Source organism: Littorina saxatilis, linkage group LG1, assembly GCF_037325665.1.
Source record: "Littorina saxatilis isolate snail1 linkage group LG1, US_GU_Lsax_2.0, whole genome shotgun sequence".
Classification (NCBI taxonomy): Eukaryota; Metazoa; Mollusca; class Gastropoda; order Littorinimorpha; family Littorinidae; genus Littorina; species Littorina saxatilis.
The window spans coordinates 57,355,782-57,378,948 of record NC_090245.1 but is presented as its reverse complement, the minus strand read 5'-3'; the positions used below and the strand labels follow the sequence as shown (position 1 = coordinate 57,378,948).

General features: G+C 43.0%; 2 protein-coding genes across 2 annotated transcripts in view; both read right to left on the bottom strand.

Annotated features, from left to right (window-relative positions):
- Positions 1-22,498, bottom strand: part of LOC138950623 (probable G-protein coupled receptor CG31760) — a 31,611-nt gene extending 9,113 nt beyond the window's left edge. Inside the window, exons 1-9 of the mRNA XM_070322334.1 lie at positions 21,700-22,498; positions 19,750-19,944; positions 17,775-17,843; positions 17,266-17,375; positions 16,584-16,729; positions 13,801-13,869; positions 13,108-13,246; positions 12,123-12,234; positions 10,874-11,080 (exon numbers count right to left, since the gene is read on the bottom strand). Of these exons, the coding sequence (XP_070178435.1) occupies positions 10,874-11,080; positions 12,123-12,234; positions 13,108-13,246; positions 13,801-13,869; positions 16,584-16,729; positions 17,266-17,375; positions 17,775-17,843; positions 19,750-19,944; positions 21,700-21,930 (1,278 nt within the window). The 5' untranslated portion in view covers positions 21,931-22,498. The remainder of the gene's footprint in view (positions 1-10,873; positions 11,081-12,122; positions 12,235-13,107; positions 13,247-13,800; positions 13,870-16,583; positions 16,730-17,265; positions 17,376-17,774; positions 17,844-19,749; positions 19,945-21,699) is intronic.
- Positions 4,650-6,333, bottom strand: LOC138950633 (uncharacterized; the record flags this gene model as incomplete). The annotated part of the gene is made up of 2 exons (XM_070322343.1): positions 4,650-5,542; positions 6,139-6,333. Coding segments are annotated over 2 exons (1,071 nt in total), but the record flags the coding sequence as incomplete, so codon positions are not given.
- Positions 22,499-23,167: the final 669 nt, after the last annotated feature.

The following is a 23,167-nucleotide window of genomic DNA, read 5'->3' as shown; positions in this document are numbered from 1 at the left end:
GCACTTTAATTTCTTCAGTAGAAGTGAGTGATCCACTAGGTCAAAGGCTTTCTTAAAGTCTAAAAACAACGCTCCCGTTATTTCTGCTTTGTTTATTGCTGATAGCCAAGTCTCGCATAAAGAGCTGAATGCTTAGAGCGGAATCCAGACTGAAAAGGATGAAACAGATTCATTTGTTCCATATATGCCAGTAGGTGTTTTTGTATGTGCTTTTCTAAGGGTTTAGATAGAACAGGTAAGAGGGAAATAGGTCTAAAGTTGTTTGGGTCTGTAAGATCCTTATTTTTTGGAAGTGGTAATACCTTTGCACACTTTAAAATAGAAGGGAACACGTTTTGTTGTATGCTTAGGTTATAAAACATAAGTTAGGGAATCGACAATGTAAGGTAAAGCAAGTTTTAGCAACTTGAGAGAGAGAGAGAGAGAGAGAGAGAGAGAGAGAGAGAGAGAGAGAGAGAGAGAGAGAGAGAGAGAGAGAGAGAGAGATCAAATCAAATCAAATCAAATCAATATTGCGACGGTTGTGGCACAAACGAGCTTTTTTCAACCAGCCCTCGCCCAAGGGGAAACTATAATAACATATAAACACGAACATTTAAAATATTATTATTATCATTTTTTTTAAAGAAATGAATAAAATAAAACCAGAACTCACAGGACTATGTACACAATTACAGGCGCCCGCTTTACACGAAATCTTACGTCATGTACAGAAGTAAGAATTACTGAACATGCATGTGTGAACAAAAAGAGAGAGAGAGAGAGAGAGAGAGAGAGAGAGAGAGAGAGAGAGAGAGAGAGAGAGAGAGAGAGAGAGAGAGAGAGAGAGAGAGAGAGAGAGAGAGAGAGAGAGAGAGCGCTTTATTACCATTAGGGACGACACTGAAAGAACGAACGTCAGTGTTTCACAATGTCAGTTGAGCAGGAGGGGTAGATTAACGTTTCTTCTAGTTCCGAGGAGACACTGGTAAATGCGGACCGGCAAAAAGGTATGAGAATAAAAACAAATAATTTAGTGACTCATGAAAGGGATTGAAAAGCAGCGGAAGGTTTGGGTAACAGTGAGACATCACACCAGTAGTGGCAACGCTGACACTGACTGGTGGAATCTACCGGTATCTTTGCAGTGAGTATACTGGTATGTCGGTATTTGACTGCTTAGTTCCAAGATGCCTCCTTCTCATGTGAACGAGCATGGACACCATCAGCGGTTTGTCCAGGCGTTTAGATGGGGTGACGACACCCTTTAACTTAGACACATACAAAAAAGCAACAACCCAGCTGATTCTCTTGCTTTATCTGTCTCTGTCTGTCTTGTTTGTCTGTCTCTGTCTCTCTTGCTTTATCTGTCTCTGTCTGTCTTGCTTTATCTGTCTCTGTCTGTCTTGTTTGTCTGTCTCTGTCTCTCTTGCTTTATCTGTCTCTGTCTGTCTTGTTTGTCTGTCTCTGTCTCTCTTGCTTTATCTGTCTCTGTCTCTCTTGCTTTATCTGTCTCCGTCTCTCTTGCTTTATCTGTCTCTGTCTGTCTTGTTTGTCTGTCTCTGTCTCTCTTGCTTTATCTGTCTCTGTCTGTCTTGTTTGTCTGTCTCTGTCTCTCTTGCTTTATCTGTCTCTCTTGCTTTATCTGTCTCTGTCTGTCTTGTTTGTCTGTCTCTGTCTCTCTTGCTTTATCTGTCTCTGTCTGTCTTGTTTGTCTGTCTCTGTCTCTCTTGCTTTATCTGTCTCTGTCTGTCTTGTTTGTCTGTCTCTGTCTCTCTTGCTTTATCTGTCTCTGTCTGTCTTGCTTTATCTGTCTCTGTCTGTCTTGTTTGTCTGTCTCTGTCTCTCTTGCTTTATCTGTCTCTGTCTGTCTTGTTTGTCTGTCTCTGTCTCTCTTGCTTTATCTGTCTCTGTCTGTCTTGTTTGTCTGTCTCTGTCTCTCTTGCTTTATCTGTCTCTGTCTGTCTTGTTTGTCTTTCTCTCCATCAGCCCCCACCACGAATGTTAAAAAAGTAAAACAAAGAAACAAAACCAAAACTTGTCTTCCGTTTGTTATTTCAGTAAGTCCGTGTCTCCGCTTGGTTCACAGATTTTACCACGGGTACTCTCTATCTCCCCCTTCTCACCTCCACTACACTGAATCAAACACTCAGATATATATATACACATTTTAATCAAAACAACCGCAGAACAACTGCCGATTACTCCGGCATTAGACACACGAGGGACAGACTCTGCAGGCCTCTATCTCACTCAACCCAAAGAGCAGGCCCTGCTGAGCTGTGTGAAGTTCAAAGGCGGGGATAGAAAAGTGGATCAACACTGGGTAAGCCAGTTAATTCGAGGTCAATTTGGCTGCGACCCAAACAAGGGGGGAGTCCTTGTGAATGGGACAAGAAGGAAATGCGAACAGCAACGAAATGAGGGGAGCAGGACAGAACTCAAGGGTCCCCGGGAGAGGAAGAGAGGGTCGTGTTAGGAGCCAGGGGAGAAAGAGACTGGTGGCCGAGTGGTCAATACGCCGTCGATAGGTCAAACAGGCGTGCACACACTGCAGGAAATGGGCTAATTAGACGGGGCCTACTTCAGGTCAAAAGTGCAAACACTCACCTAGCCTTTGATCACACACACTGGGCCACGACAGGCCTCTAACATACAGAGAAAACGAGAGAGAGAGAGATAGATAGAGAGAGTTTGTGTGTATGTGTGTGTGAGTGTGTGTGTTAGAGATAGAGAGAGAGGGGGAGGAGAGAGAGAGAGAGAGAGAGAGAGAGAGAGAGAGAGAGAGAGAGAGAGAGAGAGTAGAACGTCTTATACCAAGAATGCAACCAACTAACTACTCGCCACAGAGAGGAAGAGAGATAGCGTTGACTAAGTCTAAAAAGCATATCACTGATTGCGCAGCCAATTACCTGCACAGAGAGAGAGAGAGAGAGAGAGAGAGAGAGAGAGAGAGAGAGAGAGAGAGAGAGAGAGAGAGAGAGAGAGAGAGAGAGAGAGAGGGGAAGCAGAATGTCTGAAAACCAGAATGCGACCAATTAACCGCAAAAAAACCCCGAACGCGCAATAAGACGGTATAAAATCGAATTAGAGTTCTGGGCGCAGAAAGGAAAGAATTAGGCACGCGAGGTTAGCATTGTAATAAAATAATGATGACGGAATCCAGGAGAATGACACGAGGAAGACGCTGGCTTTACTGTGGCAATTCTCCCTATTCAGCCAACTTTATTCGGCTCCCCTGGGACTAATAGATCCTAGTCCCTTGAGAGACGCGTTCCTTGCGTCTTGCAGCCACAGAATAATCGGCAATGGTGATCAGCCTTTGATATGATTGTCTTCCTTGTTCTATTGTATAGGAATACGTCTACTCGTGTGTAGATCAGACGAATGGAGATGTGCGTCAGAGACAAGGGAAAAATGGCTGTTCTAAAGATGTGGCAATTTTCCGCCTGATGCACGGTGAAATCTCTCCACTGTAGGCACACACTGTAAATGAGACTTCTCGTAAACTCGATTACAAAACCAGATTGGAATCTGTTAATTTGTTCTTAGCTTTGTTCTTGGTCACCAGATCAGAATTTGCGGCAATTCTTCATTTCATTAGTTTTGGCCACCAAATTATGACGTCAGAGCAATCTAAATAGGAGTAATGGCACAGACCTTTCCCACAGTGAGCCTGCAAATTAATTTCGTTTGCTCTTATATGAGTCTTCAGGGGTGAACCTAAGATTGGGGGAAGCAACCCCCCCCCCTCCCCCACCCAGCAAATTTCCCTTTTTTTCAAACACTGACCCAAAATACCCCTTTCAAATGATACATGACAATAGCATCTGGATGGGGGGGGGGGGGGGGTCCTTCACCCCCCCCCAATCGGAGCTGTGCCCCAGGATCCCAACAGGGACCTCAGTGGCCCCTGTACCCCTGCCTCATTTAGGAAGCCCGAGTGTGCCGATCTCACAAATTCTTCGCGCAGGGGTGCTCAGCTGGGTTTATTGCAAAACAGAAATGTGGAAAGCACAATGATCTTATGGACCAACACATGTTGAACGCTGTTAGGAATCAAAGCGTTTGCGGTCTATTTCAGACTTATTTTTCCTGAATACACGGAGCCTTTTGTATTTGGGCCTGAGGTGGCCTTGAAAACAGTCAACGCCTTGGCTGGACCTTCCAAGGCTGACCAAGCCTCCGTGTGTAAACCCTCCAAGAACAAAGGAATCTATTTCTTATGAGGACAGTGCCCTTTGAACATGAAAAGACGGACACGATAAAAAGAGCTCTTGCCACCTACTCAACAAAATAGCAAAGTACAGATTCATTAAGCTTTCCCTGCACGTTGCAAAATTGATCCGGCAGACAGGAGGTGTCTTCACACCGGAATAAGCAGGTTTTAAACCTGTATTTCACACCTCTTGTTCCGGGGAACAATGTGATCATTACACACACGTGAACAATGGTCACTCCACCAGCAGGGATGGGTGATTGTTCGGTTAGCAGCCTTGTCCACGCAGTCATCAAGCGGTCGCTGCACTTTGCAGGGATAAGGATTAATCGTTTTGCTTGTGTCCTTATTTCCCCTTGATACATACGCTGCATGGTGGAGAACAGCTTGGTCGGTACAGGTTTGGGAAGCTATATAACGGTCGGGTTTACCTTGTAGGGCTTCTTCTTCTTCTTCTTGCGTTCGCCGTCACACCATCAGGTTAGTCTGCGAGACGAATGACGTCGTGGCTTCCAGGTCTTGTCTGCTCCCATAGAGTTTGGTGCGGAGAGGGACTGATGCTGGCCACACTTTGTCTCTGATTGGTTTGAGTTGGGGGCATGTCATTAAGACATGTTCTGGAGTCTGGTCTTCCAGACCACAGGGACAGGTTGGTGATGGGGTCAGCTTCAGCTTCCTGAACATGTGGGCGTTGAGGCGACAGTGACCAGTTCGTAGTCGCATGATCACTACTTGCTGCCATCGTTCTAGGAGATGATATGCGTCTCTCGTGGATTGTGGTCGCATTGCTGCCTTCACGAGGGTTTTCTTTTCAGCGAAGCTGACCGGGTTGTCTGGTTGTTCCTCCCTGGCTCCGAGTTTGGCGAGCTCATCAGCTGTTTCATTGCCTGGAATTCCGCAGTGTGCTGGAACCCATTGCAGGACTACTCGTCGAGTCTTGGCAAGCTCCTGGAGTTTCTCCATCAGACGAGGAAGTTTGTTTCCTGCAAGGGCTTCCAAGGAAGACAGTGCATCAGAGAGGAAAACAACTTGGGGGCATTCGCTTTCCGAGTCAAGAATCATGGAGGCTGCTTGCATGATGGCCTGAACTTCTGCTGCATAGTTTGAGCAGTACTTTCCTGTTGGTATCCCTGCTGTAGAAGTGTGCCCCTCAGGAGATCTGACAAGTACACCTGCTCCTCCATTGGCCACGGCGTTTGTTGCTGAACCGTCTGTATACGCATGAATCCAGGCGTCTTCAGGGTACCGTTCAGCAATCATGGCGAGTGTTAGGGTGCGCATGGCAGTGTCGTTCTGGGAATCTCCTGAGGTAACGTAGGGGACTGTGGTGGAGATGTGAAGATTCTTGTAGTCTTCATTTCATGGCTGCGGCCGATCTGAGAAACTGATTGGTAGTGCTGTTGGAGGTACAGAGGCTTGGTGCTCTCTGGCAAGTCTCTTGCTTTCATGTAAGAATAATAATAATAATAATAATAATAAATGAGAATTTATATAGCGCAACATCATAACTTTACAATTATGCTCTTTGCGCTTGACACATTTAAAATTAAAACACAGTTATACAAGCATTTACATCTACATTCATAGTCAGCAACGCTTAATTAAAAGCATACACCATCAAACATACATTACAACAGATTCTTCCACTAACTAAGTAATAAAAACATGAATAAAATAGGTAGTGAAAACAAGGAAATACCAGCTGAATACCCTTAATCAAACAGAACATGTTATCAACAACAACAAGAAGCTGCTGCGCTTGAGGCGGTTCTTTGTCAGGTTATCCATCCTCTTCTTCATCGGATGCGCAGGCAGGCACTTGAATTTCTCTGTCTGAACCAAGACCTTGGCGTCTCTCCTCTGACTGAGGGGTTGAATGGCAGCAACTTCTTCTATGGCCTTTATTGGTGTGGATCTCATCGGAGGGCTTGGTTTTGGACCCTGTCCAGTGTCTGCTGGTGGGTCTTCGCAGCTGTAGACCAAGCTGTGGAGCCATACTCAAGATGGGGCCTGACTGCTCCCTGGTAGACTCGCTTGAGTATCTCTTCGTTTGCTCCCCAGCTGGTTCCGGCTAGCTTCCGCATGATGGCAAGCTTGCGCCTGGCCTTTGCTTCAGCATTGTGGATGTGGGGTTTTCAGGTCTGTTTCTTGTCAAAAGTGACACCAAAATATGTTGCCTCGTCATCACTTCTCAAGGGTGTGTCACCAAGCTTGATGGTTCCAGTCTTTTGTTTTAAGGATAGGGTGAAGAGTGTTGTGGAGGACTTTTCCTTGTTGATGGCAACACACCATTCATCTGCCCATTCCGCCAGCCGGTCAGCAGCCAGTTGCATCCTGTAAGTGGCAGTTGTGGCGTATTCCTCCTTGCACCACATCACCAGATCATCAGCATATAATGCAGCGTGGATACCTTTGGGAAGAATTTGTACGAGGTCGTTGACCTTGTAGGGCTGAAAGCAACTTTCTCCAGGGATGAACCTAAAACCTAAGACAGTCTCAAAAGCAAATAGAGAGAGAGAGACGCAGACGCAGATAATTTATTCAATAGGCCATAGCCCCTTATGAATGAGTGTGAACAAACGGTTCACGTTGCAAATAATATAACTCATCAGGTGCAGAAAAGGTACAACATAATAACATAATAATCGCACAACACTACAGAATAAAACATATATTACACGGTCTTTAACTACGAGGTTACAACATCTCTTAATTTCAAGGCTTTATACAAATACAGGGATACATTTCTGATAACAGTTTCTTGAGGTGAGGCCAGGAGCAGGCTAAGTCTAAAAGTGCTTGGGGTTTTATAATATTTAAATGGGATAAATTTTTCTCTTAATCTGTTTAAGTATGGACAACAAAAAACAAAATGGACTTCATCTTCTTGCTTTTCTTTACAAAGGGGACACATCAACTGATCGGCATTATGTTTTTTATATCGGTTAGAATGCACAGCAATTTCTGAAATACCTAATCGAAACCTAGTCATAATAAACTTTAGATGTCTATCCATATTCAACAAAAGATAGGGTTTAATGTCATGTACAGTACAAAATGTCCGATAAACATCAAATCTATCACTATTTTGTATATGATAATCCCACTCTTGCCATCTGCAATCGACCAACCTTTCCCTAAAAACACACAAAAAATCTTTTTCATTAACAACGCCCTGATTCAACCACACAAAACCAAAACCATACTCATACAATTTACAACGAACACTTGAGGCCCAGTTCTTTTTACCACTCTCATCCATTTTATACAACATTTCATATGATTTACGAGGAAGTCTGTGCGCCTCCATGTTTAACAGTTTCAACCAATAGCTTATGCATCTTAAAATAGAATTCAAATATATTGGATATCTGTTTGTCTCGCCATATACTAGGTCATTAGGTGTGCGCATTCGGACTCCTAAGAACTTCTTCAATGCAAATAAATGAACTTTTTCACACTGCAGAGCAGCCTTATCTAGTCCCCATATCTCAGCACCATACTGTACTATCGGTTGTACTTGGGAGTCAAACAACTTCAAAAAACATTCAAACTATTATTATTAAGCACAGATAATCTTTGTATAATACACATCAGAGCATGTTTGGCCTGGCTTGAGAGATCGCTACAGGCAGCAGTGAAACTGAGTCGAGTTGAAAATAATATTCCTAAATACTTATACACGTTTACAACAGGTAAAATATCTTCCCCATATGTCCACCTTTCCCTTGCACTTAAATATCCACCCTTCCTAAACACAATAATGTTACTTTTACTCATGTTTACCTTTAAATGAAGAGAGGACACTGCCCTGCGTAAATTATTTAACTGAGTCTGTAGACCCACAACAGTCTCTGATAACAACAATAAATCATCAGCAAGCAAAAGAATAAACAATTCCAAATAATCATCAGTGAATGTGGCACCATGTCTTCCATTCTCAATTATCTCAAGTGCTAACTCATTAATAAAGAGAGAAAATAAAACTGGGCTACAAACATCGCCATGTTTAACACCAAATGTACAATTAATATAATCTGTAAACTTTGCTCCACATCTCACTTTTATTTTTACATTATCATACATACTCTTCACACACCTAAACAGTTTCCCTTTTATACCATTTTTAACAGAATTGGCCAGAGCAAAGCTCTGTTGATGGAATCAAACGCCTTCTCAAAATCAATAAAAGCAACATACAGCTTACGATTCAAAGAAAATTGTTTCTGTACAAAGGCCAAAAGTGTAAACATATGATCAATAGTGGAATAATTCTTCTTAAAACCAGCTTGATATTCCCCCGTACTGTTATTACATTCAATCCATTCTTGCAACCTGTTATTAATCACAGTACTATAGACCTTGCTACTAACATTACACAGCGAAATTCCACGATAATTATTTGGATCACTCACATCGCCTTTCTTAAACAAAGGGATAACAATTGACTCTGTCCAACTTTCAGGAAATACACCTTTGGAAAACAAAAAATTAAACAAGTGTACCAAAAAGTCAATCCCTGGAGAATAAACATTTTTCAACAGTTCTCCTATTATTCCATCAGGCCAAGCAGACTTTTGAGATTTTAACTTTCTCATTGCAATCAAAACTTCTTCTTTTGAAATAGGACGATTCAAAATACCTTCATCGTCTTCATATTCAATTTCTTCAGCCTCAATTACATCTTTTTCCAATAATACTTTGAAATGCTGAAACCAGGTATCAACTGGTATGTTGTTCTTTATTTGTTTTCGTTTTGAGGATAATTTATGCATTATATTCCAAAATTCTTGTTGATCATTTACAGATTCAATAAGTTTTTGTAATGTCAAATCATTATACAATCTTTTCTTTCTTTCTAACATGTTTTTATATTTCCGTCTGGCTAAACAAAAAACATTGCGAGCGTGAATGTCTTATTTGCTAACCAGTGATTAAGGTGGGTTGGGGGGAGAGAGAGAGAGAGAGAGAGAGAGAGAGAGAGAGAGAGAGAGAGAGAGAGAGAGAGAGAGAGAGAGAGAGAGAGAGAGAGAGAGACAGAGAGAGAGAGAGAGAGAGAGAGAGAGAGAGATGGTTTCAGCCATATACATAAAAGTGACTGCAGAGAGAAGAATTTACTTTGTCCTTAGCCACCCAACAAAATGAAATGGAGAGAGAGAGAGAGAGAGAGAGACAGAGAGAGAGAGAGAGAGAGAGAGAGAGAGAGAGAGAGAGAGAGGGACACACACACACACACACACACACGCACACACACACACACACACACACACACACACACACACACACACACACACACAGAAGGAGACACAAGAAGAAGAAGAGAAGAAGAAGAAGAAGAAGAAGAAGAAGAAGAAGAAGAAGAAGAAGAAGAAGAAGAAGAAGAAGAAGAAGAAGAAGAAGATGATGATTACGATGAGGATGATGATGCTGATTATGACGATGATGATGATGATGATGATGATGATGATGCTGATGATGATGATGATGATAATGATGAAATTGAGATTTAAAGTTCTCAACGGCAGGAGTGACCAATTAGAGAGTGGTGTAGTAAGAGAATCCGTGGATTTATGATAAAATAAACTAACACAATTCATACTCGTAGAAAACTCTTTAAGACTGGCCAGCAATCAAGCGTATTGTTGCAGTTCACTCGATTGAAATCACGCGAAGTCAATTATTAACATGAGTTGCTACGTTACCAAAAATACAACCGACTAACTATTGTGTACCCCCTTATTTCGAGTGGTTTCCACCGAGTAAACTGCAACAATAACTGTCAACTCGGAGTCAAGCGGCGACTTAATGAAGAACAGATGGTCGAGTGGCTGTTCACTTCACTGCGTTAATCCCAGGGCTTGTGTGCACGAGAAAGTCCTGGATTGGGTGGAACCCAAGCACTGGTAGGATTGGTTGAAATCTCAAACAAATCTGAATGTTAACCAATTCGACCCAGCGCTCAGTTTCCACCCAGCTGAGAACTTTCTTGTGTACACCACCCCAGGACGGCGACATCTATATATATATATACGACTAGTGTCTGTCTGTCTGTTCGCGATGCACGGCCAAAGTTCTCGATGGATCTGTTTCAAATTTGGTGGGCATATTCAGGTACGCCCGGGACACAACCTGGTCGATGAGATATTTCAACACGTGCTCTCAGCGCGCAGCGCTGTGCGCGCTGAACCGATTTGTTTTTGTTTTTGTCTGGATCCACTACCAGTAACTCTTCCTTATCTTCTCCAGTGTTTTCAGCCGCGATTATCTCCCTTCCTCCGTGTGGCGTCAATCCATATTCCCGTTACTACGTTAAAGCCGGGTCCCAGGCGCAGCCTGGTATTCGGCTCTACTTCTTCCCGGCGAAGCCGGTACCCGGCGAAGCGGGTAATCATCTAGTTAGAAATATACTCTTTGCTCCTATATAATTCACATGGGCCACGAGCCACGTAACATAAGCCAAGGCTTCAATTAGTCACATAGTGCCCAACAATATATTATTTCACTACGATTATACTCTGGCTGCTATTACTGTTCAAATCAACCGCCATGATCTCGACACAATCAGATGACCAACATAAGTCATTTGCTCTTGACTGAGACGCCGCTTTGACAACCAGTCCAGCACTACACCAAAATAAGGACAAAGTAGGTCACAAAAAGGTCACTCACGCTGACCTGTATATCTTTCTCCAGGAAGCTCTCGCACTCCTCCTCCTCCTCCCCCTTCTCCCCGAAGCCGCCGTTGGAGGAGACGGCGTTGGAGAGCGTGGACTGGGGCTTGGTGCCCATGGTGTACTTGGACCCCCTGCTCAGCATGGTGGTGCCCGCTCCCTGCGTCGTGTGGGTCTCCGTCTTGCCGCGGTACTTGTACACCAGGTACGCCTGGGACACAGAAAGGAGACAGTCTCTAGGCTAAAAAAAGACACGCTGTACTATAACCCTCGCTTACAAGAACGTATTTGGTGCAGCCCCTGCCTCAGCATTTTGGTATGCATATTTCCAAACTTTCTTCTGTCTCAAACTTCGTCAATTACAACTTGAAGAAAACCATCCTGAACTCAGGTTAAAATGAGTTCGGCTCATTCTCTCCCTGACAGGATGCCTTGAGGAAACCGATTTTTTTTTTTTAACATATTTAGAGCTTTTTGTAATGTATTATTGATATAAGCAGATTCGCGATCGTCGATAATGATTTTTCATGGTGTTTTGTAATTTTTAAATTACAAAGGAATTGATATGTAAGACAGTTTCAAGCGAGCTATTTTTCGCGGCTGTATTTACTGTGCAAACAACTCTAAATATGGCAAAAGTGTCACGTGATAATCAACCGTTTGGTTTCGGCGCTAACTGAAGCAGACGATTTTTTTCTGTAACCAGTTGACAGTGATGAAACCATATATTACGGTCTCCTTCCGGCAGCAGTCCCAAAATTTCGACTTGTTTTGACCTTAGAACGATGTCTTTGTCATAACTGTGAAGAACAGAACGGAGATCACTGTCGACGTCGGCCAATCTGCAATCATTTTCGTCTCGCGAACACTGATCTCAAATTTAGATCAGTGCTCGCGAAAACCATATGGGAGATAACTCTGTATTTTTGTTTTGATAGATTCGCGTGGGACCGTAGCGTCCGGTCAGGGAGAGAATGAGCCGAACTCATTTTGACCTGAGTTCAGGATGGAAGAAAACAACAAAACTTCACCGGATCTTAAAAAACACAAACCTGTATAATCAAGTTCTTGTGTACGAAGTCTAAAATAAACGTCTGCTCATTTCATGTTCAAGACTTCTTGTTCTTTTAGAGTATCTTACAAGTAAACCGTAACGTGTATGACCTTTTCTTTTAACCCCACCAGGGAGCCGAAACTCCGTTTGCGGAGGATGTTCCATAATAAGCAACAATGAGAACATAACGATGACTGACCTTGGTACCGAAGAGGAAGGCGAGGGTGACGGTGGTGGTGAGCTGTGTGTGCACGAACAGCACGAGGTACAGGAGGTCGGGGTTGGTTGGGAAGGGATCCTTTAGGAATATCCTGCAACGCAAAATGAAGTCAAGCCATTTTAGTAGAGGTCTCTGCAATTCATTCATTAATCAGACGTTGCCTTGAACAACATCCTTGACAAACATCCTGAAAAATAAAGGTGACGCATACATTAACACTGTTCTCATTATTATGTTTTCTTCTGGTGTATACTTGACTGTGACCGGCACGGTTGGCCTAGTGGTAAGGCGTCCGCCCCGTGATCGGGAGGTCGTGGGTTCGAACCCCGGCTGGGTCATACCTAAGACTTTAAAATTGGCAATCTAGTGGCTGCTCCGCCTGGCGTCTGGCATTATGGGGTTAGTGCTAGGACTGGTTGGTCCGGTGTCAGAATAATGTGACTGGGTGAGACATGAAGCCTGTGCTGCGACTTATGTCTTGTGTGTGGCGCACGTTATATGTCAAAGCAGCACCGCCCTGATATGGCCCTTCGTGGTCGGTTGGGCGTTAAGCAAACAAACAAACAAACAAACTTGACTGTGAAACACGGAGCACTTCTGTTTACTTCTGGCGTGACAAAGACTATCTCTACAAAAGTAACATAACGCAATCTTGACCAAGATAGCATTTCCAAAGAGCAAGTACTCACAGTTCTTATACTATTCATGTATTATGTGGTCACTGTTCGAGATCTTCACATGAGTTACTTTCAACCTGTGAGACCTATACAACGCCAGAAACAACGCAATTTTGTAATAAAAGCCATTGTTAACACGTTCATGACATAAACTTAGCTCGGTGCACCTTCAACAACCGGACGTAAAGCAGCCACAAAGTAGGCCTAATTTGCTACGCAAAGAGAGAAAAAAAGCTTCTGGGTATGCCTTCGTTTGAATCACGTGAACAATTCATGACACCACTCACATGGAGACGTTGAGGAAGAGGGAGAGAAGGAACTCGTTGTAGATGGCCCAGCTGATGAAGCGGCTCTCGTTGAACTCTGACGGCGCTTTCCGCACTACGATGCATAGCCGTACACCCCACAGCAAAAATAACATCTCCGCTGAAACACAAGACATAGTTCAGCTATAGCAATAAGCCTGAACTCTGACGGGGTTTGTTATGCACTACGATGCATAGCCGTACACCCCACAGCAAAAAAACAACACATCTCCGCTGAAATATGTAACCAACAGTTCAAATAATTATATCGGTAGGTCTGAACTCTGGCGTGGTGTTTCGCATTACGATGCATAGCTGTATAACCCCACAACACAAATAACATCTCCGCTGCAAAGTGTTTGGTTAAACAGTAAGTCAAAGTCTGTAATGCATATACCAAAAGCGTTAATATTATCTTCCTTGAAACACAAAATAGAAAGATAAAACTTATCATATTGACACAATGTTATCAGTAAAGTTACTGCGGTTATTGCACTGTTTACATTTTCCTTTCTATTTGGTAAGTGGTCTAAAACACCCTCTGAACTGAACCACACACAAAAAACACATTTGTTTGCAGAACAACTTTTCTGGTTGAAGTTGGAATAGATAGATATGCAGCATTCATTCAACAGCAACGATTGCGTCACTGACGCAGCCAATGACGTCACTCACCAATGGCTGCCGAATGGTCCCACCAGTCCGTGGAACAAATAAACGCTTTCAATCCGTTTACGTCTTCGCCTGTAAATGAAACAAAATATAAAACTATATTCAATGTGAAAATCATCTGATTAACTCGGGGTTTTCTCCTCTTCTGCGTAGTACACGATTTATTTTGAAGAGTGTTTTTTTTCTTCTGGAATAGACTCGTTATTCTTGTTTTAGTGTACCTGATTAACAAAATGTATTGCATTATATTTGAAAAAATCGCCTCTCCTACGAAGTGCCACTATGGAGAAGGCTTACATGCAAACACTAATATAGGTCATATAATTGAGATGTCTTATTGATTCGCATTCATCAGCCTACTAAAGCACATTTTATACACCCTGGTCAAAATTAACAGAACACAATCGTTTACATTACAGAATTTTCACTAACTGATTTTCAGAGTAAACTGATGAAAACGCCAACCTAATCTGTTTATAAGTGCTTTTTCCTTCACTGCATTTGACCGGGATAAAATACACGCTCAATTTGTATGAAGTTTTAACATCAGAGAAATAAACATCAAGGCTTCACGATTGGTTTTTCCGAAAGCGTGTTCTTTGAAGCTGCTTGTGTTTTGAGGAGATTTCGATTTTAAGGGCCCACCAAAAAGGCCGTGAAGTGATCATTTTGTTGACCTAATTGGTTGAGCGCTTGTATCATCGTCCCGCGAATTAAAATGTACAAATTAGTTGCTGTTCACTGTGTAAGTTCAAGAAACAAATTCATCCTGAATCTTATTTGCTAACTAGTGATTAAGGTGGGTTGGGGGGGGGGGAGAGAGAGAGAGAGAGAGAGAGAGAGAGAGAGAGAAAGAAAGAGAGAGAGAGAGAGAGAGAGAGAGAGAGAGAGAGAGAGAGAGAGAGAGAGAGAGAGAGAGAGAGAGAGAGAGAGGCATTTTATTGATTAAACACACAAGGTTAATTTCAACAAGCAAGGCACAATAGAGAATCAAAAATCAGAGAGAGAGAGAGAGAGAGAGAGAGAGAGAGAGAGAGAGAGAGAGAGAGAGAGAGAGAGAGACGGAGAAAGAGAGAGAGCGAGAGAGAGAGAGAGAGAGAGAGAGAGAGAGAGAGAGAGAGAGAGAGAGAGATTTTCTCTCTCAGGAAAGACGGGGATTACACTGGCACTCCCTTCGCAATCCTCAAATGAGAACGGATAAAAGGGCATGTAATTTTCATTTTCAGAAACCATTAACCTGACGTAATCCTCTTTTGGAACTGTATTAAACAGTCAAGCGACCATTCTTTACTTTACACAAAAAATGAAGTTTATACCATATCTTAACATTTTGTGTGTGCTTCGTTTCGATCAACGAGAATTCTACATAATCAGTTTCACCCTGAACGTCAGTGCTGCTATACAGCGCCAAGATAAAGCAAAAAAACACTCAGTAATCTCAAACTCATGATAATTTAGCAAATGGGCAAAAAATGTTTGCTGTGAAAATATTTTCCGCGGCACGAAATGGACAGGTCAATGAAAACTCTTGTTTCTTTCCAAAAACATCGCCCTTCCTGCTTTTGCCCGATTCTCTGTCTCATCTGCTGGGAAAGAGCACGTTGTCTAAACATGGCGAAAAATCTTTACAGTTTCTTCATCAGGTTATTTTTTCCCTCTTCCCTGCCTGCACTGAATGCTAAGAACAGATTATTTCAATAAAAAGTTTTTGGTGATTATGTGAGCATGGCGTCCGGTGTTTGTATGCGCTTGCGCATTGAGTTGCAGCGTGTGTGTGTGTGTGTGTGTGTGTGTGTGTGTGTGTGTGTGTGTGTGTGTGTGTGTGTGTGTGTGTGTGTGTGTGTGTGTGTGTGTGTGTGTGTGAGTGTGTGTGTGTGTTAATGTTTGTCTTTTTAGAATGAGAAGGCAATTGAAAACACACGATAAACCCTAAACTTAGATCTAAATGAACACAGTTTAAAAACCGTTACAGACAGACAGACAGACATAACGACAGTCACGCACGCTTGTACGCACGCACGCACGCACGCACGCACGCACGCACGCACGCACACACACACACACACACACACACACACACACAAACACACACACACACGCACACACATACTCATGCGCATTCGTGCAAACGTTTAAGAAATCTTGGCTTTAAAGCAAATACAATCAATTTCCTAGATTGTGAGGCATAGGATTTTGCGACGTGCCTCACCTTTTCTTACTTTTATCACAGACCAACAATCTTTAACATGAACATTGTGAAATAGTCCGAAAACAAACATCTTCCCCGTCTAACTTTAATATAAGCACAGATCAGTTAATCTGGACAGCGTATTCTGCTAAGACGTCGACTGAAATTCACATTACTGCGGGACTCCACAATAAAGCCAGACTTTAATACAACAATATATTATAGGCATAGATATCGATAAATGGATTTTACCTTCGTAAGGTTTAATATCCCTTCAAGTCCTGTGACTCAGAATAGCAGATTTGAAAGTGAGATGGTGGTAAGAAAAAGGTAGATGGGCCTAATTTTGATACAAATGCAGTCCTCATCTAAGTACACAAATATAGTTAACAGGGAGGTAAATGTCTATACAAAGGAGAAAATCTGCAGCTACCATTACACACACACAAACACACACACACGAACGCTCGCACGCACGCGTGCACGCACACGCACACATACACACAAACACGCGCGAGAGCCCGCACACCGCCGGGCATACACGCACGCACGCACGCACGCACGCACACACACAGAAGTAATTTGTGTAAAAACTGACCTTGCACAATTCTGGGCGTGCCGGCCACGGTCCTGGCGGTGAGGTAGACGGAGAAGACAAAGACGATGACCAGCAGTCGCTTGATGAGATCCCCGTCAGATATCTTGACCCGCTGGGCTGAGCGTACACGGAACACCACTGAGATCCTGAACACACACAGCAACAACAGGCTTTGCTCATTCGAACTTAGGAATACGCAGCCTTTTAACCATAATTTTGCTTGATGCTGCAGTGCCATTTAGGTATTTTCATTTTGGTATTTTCAATATGGTTAGCGTTTTTGCTTATTGTCACTGTGTTTTGTATGCGCGCTCTTTTTCTTGTTTTATTTTATTTCAAATGTTTTAATTATGGAACCACAAATATGCTTCCTGTCACCACCAGTATGTGTCGATGACTCTTCTTCATAACAGAACTTAGCTTGATTGAACGGTACCGGGCTCCTTTCACGGTCGTATTGAACAACAGACATCGGAAGTATCGTGGTCATCTACGGTCTTTTAATTTTGTTATAATCACAATGGCAACCAGCTATTAAACCAGACGACTACCCTGCATGCAATCCGTCATGTCATAATTGACATTATCAATTAAGGTGCAACCCTGTAAACACATAACCGATCAAACATTGGTGTTTTGATACAGCCAACAGTAAATAAACGCATAAGAAAATGCTCATTACCTCCACGTTTTGAGGAGAAGTGCGCCGTACGATATGGTGAATCCTATCTCTCTGAGCCAGAACTGCATACAGCACGTGACCACTGTCGCCTCGAAGTAACCCGCGATCAGCTGAAAACAACCAATCAAAAACAGTTAAAACAAGCTTTTCAAAATGCTGTATTAAGACATGTGCACGTTGACTTTTGCTCTGAAGCAATCAGACTGATCCCTCTTTACTATTCTTCACCGTGGCCTGTCCTCATACCACATGAAAAGTGTCTCTTTTTACAGGAACTATTTTTTTCACTTTCAATATTTACAGAATATCTTGTGATAACTATTAACAGTGTAAATGATAACCCCGTCGCCAAATTCGCTTTCCTACTACAGCTAACTATTGAATTGGTGGATGAGTTAGTAGAATGTCACCCAAAGTGTCCGATCTCTGGCAATGGTGGTAAAGGAAATTGATACCTGACAATTCATTCCATTTTGAAATAATTAAAAGTAGTTACAAAAGATACTTACCGGACAGTATAAGAAAAACATCCCCAGAAGAACCACACGCATCAAGACAGGACTTGCCGCTTTCATCACCTGAAAAAGACAGAAACATGAATAATTTCTTGCAAGATCAAAAACAGAGTTTTACAACAGCCACCCAAAGTCTGTTATGAAAATCTCTAAGATGCACTCACTTAATACGAACATCTGAGAGAATTAAATACTCATATTTCAAGAACACCGGAAACATCTGGCGCAGGTTTAAGTGTACGGATGATAAGCAGTTGCCTACAAAGCTGAAACAACAACAACAACAACAACAACAACAACAACAACAACAACAACAACAACAACAACAACAAAATCAGTGAGCAGCATTACTATCCTTCTTGGACATCTTTAATTCTACATGGTTTTGTCCCAGATTTAAAACAGATGACAAGACAAAAACTTTAAAATGAATATGAAATGAACTCTGAAACCTAAAGCTTCTTTGACTAATACAAGAGAGAGAGAGAGAGAGAGAGAGAGAGAGAGAGAGAGAGAGAGAGAGAGAGAGAGAGAGAGAGAGAGAGAGAGAGAGAGAGAGAGAGAGAGAGAGAGAGAGAGAGAGAGAGAGAGAGAGAGAGAGAGAGAGAGTCGCTGGTCTACTTATGCAACCCAAGCATCCAAGATATGTATATTTAGCAGTACTTTAATTACCGAAGCGGCGAAAGAACTCACTTTCTAATCGCCTTACTACAAGGACGTCTGGTGGACCACAAGAGAAAAGAGGTCAGACTAAGGCAGACATACACAACATTAAGGAACACCACCCCGCCACCCCCTTGACACACCCTACCCTTAGCTTTTCTATAAGCTGGTAGAAAATAGTTATCATCTACCAACATTTAAGCCCCCTCCATCCCGTTGCCCTCCCTGTCCCACCACTGAGACAACCCACCCACACACACCCATCAGCAGTATCCTAGCCAGCCTTCAAATTATCAGCCCAACAAATTATTCCCTTCTCGATCGTCGAATCGCCAGGCCACTTTCTCCCTGAACTCTGCCCTGCTCGCTCGCTTTTTGCTTTCTCCTTCGTTTTCCGATCCTAAAATTTGCTCCCGCTGACCTTTGACCGAAATATCCGGGGCTTATGAAGAGCGCGAGCAGGATAATGGCGGAGGCGGCAGTGGCGTGGAAGAGAGGCAGCTGACAAGAAATTGATACTGCATTGATCTGCCAACCATCGGAACCAACAAACGAGGGAGGAGAGTAGGCGAAGGAAGTGTGAGAGTGGCTGAGCTAAGTAGGGTGCGTCTCACTTGGCCAGTGGTGCGTGTAGCGGGACCTCAACTGCAAGTCTCTCTGCTAGAGAAAGGGTGCAAGGTGTTGGATGAATGGCCCCTAGCTCAACGTTCTCGCCTCCAATTTGCCAACGTCTTACCCATTAACTTTTGCCACGCTGCTTTCCTGATCGGGCCTTTTATGTTCTGTTCTTTGTACACTTTTTCTCGCCAGAAAATATTTCTCACGAAGACCGCAGGCCACTCCTTGCAAAGGGAATTCTCGGGTGCATGGAGAATGACGTCACAACAGGAATTCTTTAGTGTTTTGGTACATATATATATATGGAACTGAACTTGTAACCTGCTATTGAAAACAACGGTGTTGAAGTGTAAGCCCAGCACCCAAAGGAGGGACGCTGCGACCTTGATAAAAACACTGACCATGTATTGGCTGTACTAAGCGGGAAAAAAGTGTCATACCAAGGAAGACGATGGCATCAACACGAAGTGCTCAGTGGCAAGAAATGAAAGTCAACTAACAGTCAAGATGATCTACCCAGGTATACGTCCGTTGCGCATCACACTCAGTGATAGTGAGCGATCTACCAGTGACCGTGGCCTTTATTACTAACCAACCGAACACTTAAACGACCTTCATACAAGATATACCGACCTCGACCGATAAAACTGACTTTGACACATAAATGACCTTGACCCAATGCACTGACCTTGACGTCCCTGTAGTGAATGGTGAACCAGAGGAGGACCAGGATGGCGCACATGATGAGGCCCGAGACGCCCAGGAGGATGCTGCGCTGCAGCCAGTTGAGCTCCAGCACGCAGGGGCTGTAGTCCTCACACGTGTCGCAGCCTGGTGCACATGGCAGGCACTCGAAGGCCATGTCGTAGATGTTCTCCAGATTCTGCCACAAAATGACAACAGGAACAGTATAGTTGTTTCGAACTGGTTTGAGAATGCTTCTAGTCTGCTGCCTAGTGTTGCTCAGATTGTGTCAGAAAACAGCAACGGAAACACTGTCAATACTTTCCTGTGAAATGTTTTGAGGAAGATGTCATTGCCTACTACCTTGTAAATGTTGCCCAGGGCAGCAGAAGCAGTGTGAATACTTTGTTGGGAACTGTTTTGAGGATGTTATTTTTGTGTTGCATTGTAAACGTTGCCGATATTCTGCCAGTAAACGACAGCAACAGCATAAATGCACTGCTGCGCTGAACTGTTTTGAAGACCCTAAAAGTAAGAACGAAAGAGAAACACGGACAGCAGCAGTCAGTGAAAGTTTTGCGGACTCCCAAGAGGATATAAAGCACTGCCACTGAAATGAACAAACGACTTTCATTTCACTATTCTGGTATTAAAAAATGCATCATTTGTGATGATAATGCCTGCACTTATGTTTGACATTGAAAGCTTTGTAACTATTTTCCATTTATTAAGTCCCTGTGGTTAAAAACCTGAAAATAAACTCTGGCAGAAATCTTGCATTAACATCGATTCTTTTGAGTGGCTGTTTTTGTGAACACGTGGATAAAGAAGGAAAAGAATAAGCATTATTTTGTCAATACGTGGAAGTAAGAAAGAAAAACCTAACAACCCAACTTTACACAATTAATAATTAATGAAAACAGGGACAAAAAAATCTGATTTGGTCATTTCCTTTTTGCTTTGTTTTGTTGCATTTCGATACAAAATCGACAGTGTACAGAAAGATACAGTGGTATTAAGGCGTTACTTGTGTCTTTGTAATGAAACAACCAAACTGTGAACTGATCTTATCGCTAATAACTCTGAAACTTACTGAGCAAGCTTTAATATACAAAGAATAAGTCAAGGCAGCCAATTTCCTGTCTTTCACAAGATCAGAATCGCTGCAGACGACCACGAAGTCGGGGCCAAGAATCTCTTGCTGTGCTTTCCTCCACAGAACTGACAACAAAATTGGCTCTTAGTCTAGACGCAAGAACATTGAACGTTACTTTCCTGGCATTGTGATTTCCTCTTTTTTCTTTTTTCCCGCCCATGAAAACCCCTTAGTTGCTAAAAACAACCAACCTACCTACCTACCAACCAACCAACCAACCACAACAAGAACAAGAACAAGAACAAGAACAACAACAACAACAACAACAACAAACACTTGCTCACTACGCCTCAAAAGGTGCACAGTTTGGTTTCGGGTGTGGAATAATGAAATCACACACCAGCGATACTGCAAATCAGTGTCTAAACGTGCAAATATGTACACTATCGTTGGATGACTGCAGTCTGCTATCTAAAACAGTTTCAAATTGGCTGTCGATCCTCGAATCGTCAGCCTCGTCATTAGCAGTCACCGCGTTATGATGTAACAGCAGTACCCCACAGGGGCGGATCAGTTGCATTGTAAGGGGGGAGGCACTTTGAATCGAAAGTGAATGTGATGGGCGCGAAGCGCCCGAATTTGCTAGGGGGGGGGGGTCCGGGGGCATGCCCCCCCGGAAATTGTTTTGGCCCAAAGAAGCAAAATGGTGCCATCTGGTGCCATTTGAACTTAGAAATGGTCATAGAATCAGCTTTCCAAATATTTTTTTTTTTGGCTGGAGGGGGGGGGGTGCACCTGCACCCTGTGCACCCCCCCTCGTCCGCCCCTTCCCCAAAGAAAATACACCAAACAAATTACCTTTCTTTTCCTCTCATACTGCTCCTCCACAATGGTTCCCTCGTAGTAGTTCTTGGGGGCCTTGGGGTCGGGGAAGTAGAAGCCATCCTTGCACACACAGTGGTACGACCCTCGCCGGAACCCCAGGCCTGGAACCTGGTCGCACTGAAACACACCACGTACATGTCCACCATTAACCATTGTACGATTCAACAGGTCAGTCCTGAAACACAACACGGATATACACAACATCCGCAATGTTATTGGTTAGTTACATTAACCCTTGGATGTACGTAGACTGAGAAGACGCACACATAGTATTACATTAGAACAGCACCAGTGATTTCACAGCGTACGGAAAAGTTAATTCTGGGATGTGCTTGCATTGAAACACACTACTTCTTCTTCTTCTTCTTCTTCCTTCTTTCTTCTTTCTTCTTTCTTCTTTCTTCTTCTTCTTCTTCTTCTTCTTCTTCTTCTTCTTCTTCTTCTTCTTCTTCTTCAGCGTTCCAGAGTTTTCTGGTTGCGTGTGAGCTCGTGTGCCCATTTGGGTTCCCCACACTATACTCTGAGAGTATAGTCAGCTTCACTCCGCTTTCGTTGAGTAGGCATGCTGGGTATTTTCGTGTTTCCATAACCCACCGAACTCCGACATGGATTACAGGATCTTTTCCGTGCGCACTTGGTCTTGTGCTTGCGTGTACACACGAAGGGGGTGAAGTCACTAGCAGGTCTGACAGTACACATGCACAACGTCAGTAACTTAATGTTTAGGAAGGATGCACTTCAACGCTCAAAATGAATGTAATACTTAAAGTAACATATAAGTAGAGTACAAATAAACACACAGAAAACACACCAGTGAACCAGAAGGGAAAACAAATGGAAATACAAGCACGAGACTGGCGTTTCAATCGCGGCCAGCTGCCAGGTTCTTCGCGTTGTCCCAGAAACGTTTATTGGTTTTTCTTGAAGAGAAATCGGTGATGTCACACACAAATATTTGACCTTTTTACCCTCAAATCAGCGTGAAGAGCAAAGATAAAGGTAATCTTGGATTAATTTGCACAACATCAAGCTATAATTGTGCAAGTAAACACTAGTTGACGCGCGTCCAGCGGCGGTAATTGAGGGTTACGGGACCTTATGAACCCAATCTGTACATGCAGGTCAAAAGTTTGGCTACGTCCAGAAATAAAGACCTTACAACTGACGGAAGTCTTCTGTAGTACAACCAATTTCAACAAATCAATTATTCAACACCAGCGTGTTTCTGTTTTGTTTTACTTTTTGTTTTAAAGAGCAAATTCCGTGACTTTAAAAAAAGAAACGTTTTTCGTAGTTTCTCTGGCGTAGTATTGCGCGTACAGTTTCTTTTTTTCTTTATTTGGTGTTCAACGTCGTTTTCAACCATTCAAGGTTATATCGTGACGGGGAAAGGGGGAAGATGGGATAGAGCCACTTGTCAATTGTTTCTTGTTCACAAAAG